The 920-nt window shown below is 62.3% G+C and overlaps 1 protein-coding gene across 1 annotated transcript in view; it reads left to right on the top strand.

Moving 5' to 3' along the window:
- The window catches only part of LOC104462818 (brain mitochondrial carrier protein 1-like), a gene marked incomplete at its 5' end in the record, with an annotated part of 4173 nt that overhangs the window by 1445 nt on the left and 1808 nt on the right, over nucleotides 1-920 (top strand). Inside the window, one exon of the mRNA XM_010074935.1 lies at nucleotides 3-64. Coding sequence (XP_010073237.1) covers nucleotides 3-64 — 62 coding nt within the window. The remainder of the gene's footprint in view (nucleotides 1-2; nucleotides 65-920) is intronic.

Raw genomic sequence — 920 nt, 5'->3', positions numbered from 1 at the left:
ACATCGCCAAGAAGCACTTGATCCTGTCGGGCCTGATGGGGGACACCATCTTCGCCCACTTCGTGTGAGTGTTTGCTGCGGCTGCAGCGCTCCCCGGGCTTGGCGGGGGGGTGTGAGGCAGAGGAGCGAGGTGGGACCAGGGGTGAGAGCCCTTCAGAGAGCAAGTGCCCTGGAGCTGCAGAGACCGGGCGCAGTGTCGGCTGGAGCACCAGCAAGTGCACCCCGAGAGACCTCCCTGGGGAAGGAGCCTGGCAGAAACCCTTTGGCGACATGAAATGTCAGCGTGATTTCGGCTCGCTGATGGCCAGGAGTGCTCTTGCTCCGTGTCTGGGCCCTGGTGTGACCAAGGCAGGAGTTCCAGGTGTGTGACCACCTCGAAAGAGCTGCTCCAGTCCTCGGTCCTCGCCCGGACAGACACTGTCAGCTTGCAGCCGTTGCTGCCAGAGCTTTGTGAGGTGAACCTGCAGAGCTGACGGGACCCTGAGCAATCTGAGTTTTGAAGTCAGCCTGCTCTGAGCAGGGGTGGGTTAGAAGCCTCCCAAAGGCTTTTTCACCTCCATTTTCCTGTTCTCCTGGCAGACACTTTAGCTGGAGGTGCTGCGGTGCTTCCGCTGGGTTTGCCTGCGGCGGGCTGAAGCTGATGAGTTTTTTTTGAGGGAGGAGGCTGGCAGCTGCATGCTCCCTCTTGCTGCCTTTGGTCTTCCTCCCTCCTTCCCCACCCCGAAGAAATGTTTGCTCTGGTGAGAAGGATGTGCGCTTCCAAGAGGCTGCCTTCAGGTCTGTGTCACCTCGACAGCACCTGCAGACAGGCTGGGCTGCCGGCCGCCCCTGCGGAGACCCGGCGGTGGGCTCTGCCCGGGGTCTGGGTTTCGCCGAGCCGAGCGTTCCCCGTCCCCTGGCTCTGGCCGGGGGCTGGGGTT

The sequence above is a fragment of the Pterocles gutturalis genome, unplaced genomic scaffold, assembly GCF_000699245.1.
Source record: "Pterocles gutturalis isolate BGI_N339 unplaced genomic scaffold, ASM69924v1 scaffold477, whole genome shotgun sequence".
In the NCBI taxonomy this organism is placed as follows: domain Eukaryota; kingdom Metazoa; phylum Chordata; class Aves; order Pterocliformes; family Pteroclidae; genus Pterocles; species Pterocles gutturalis.
The sequence above is the reverse complement of the archived record's forward strand: the minus strand, read 5'-3'. Positions and strand labels throughout refer to the sequence as shown.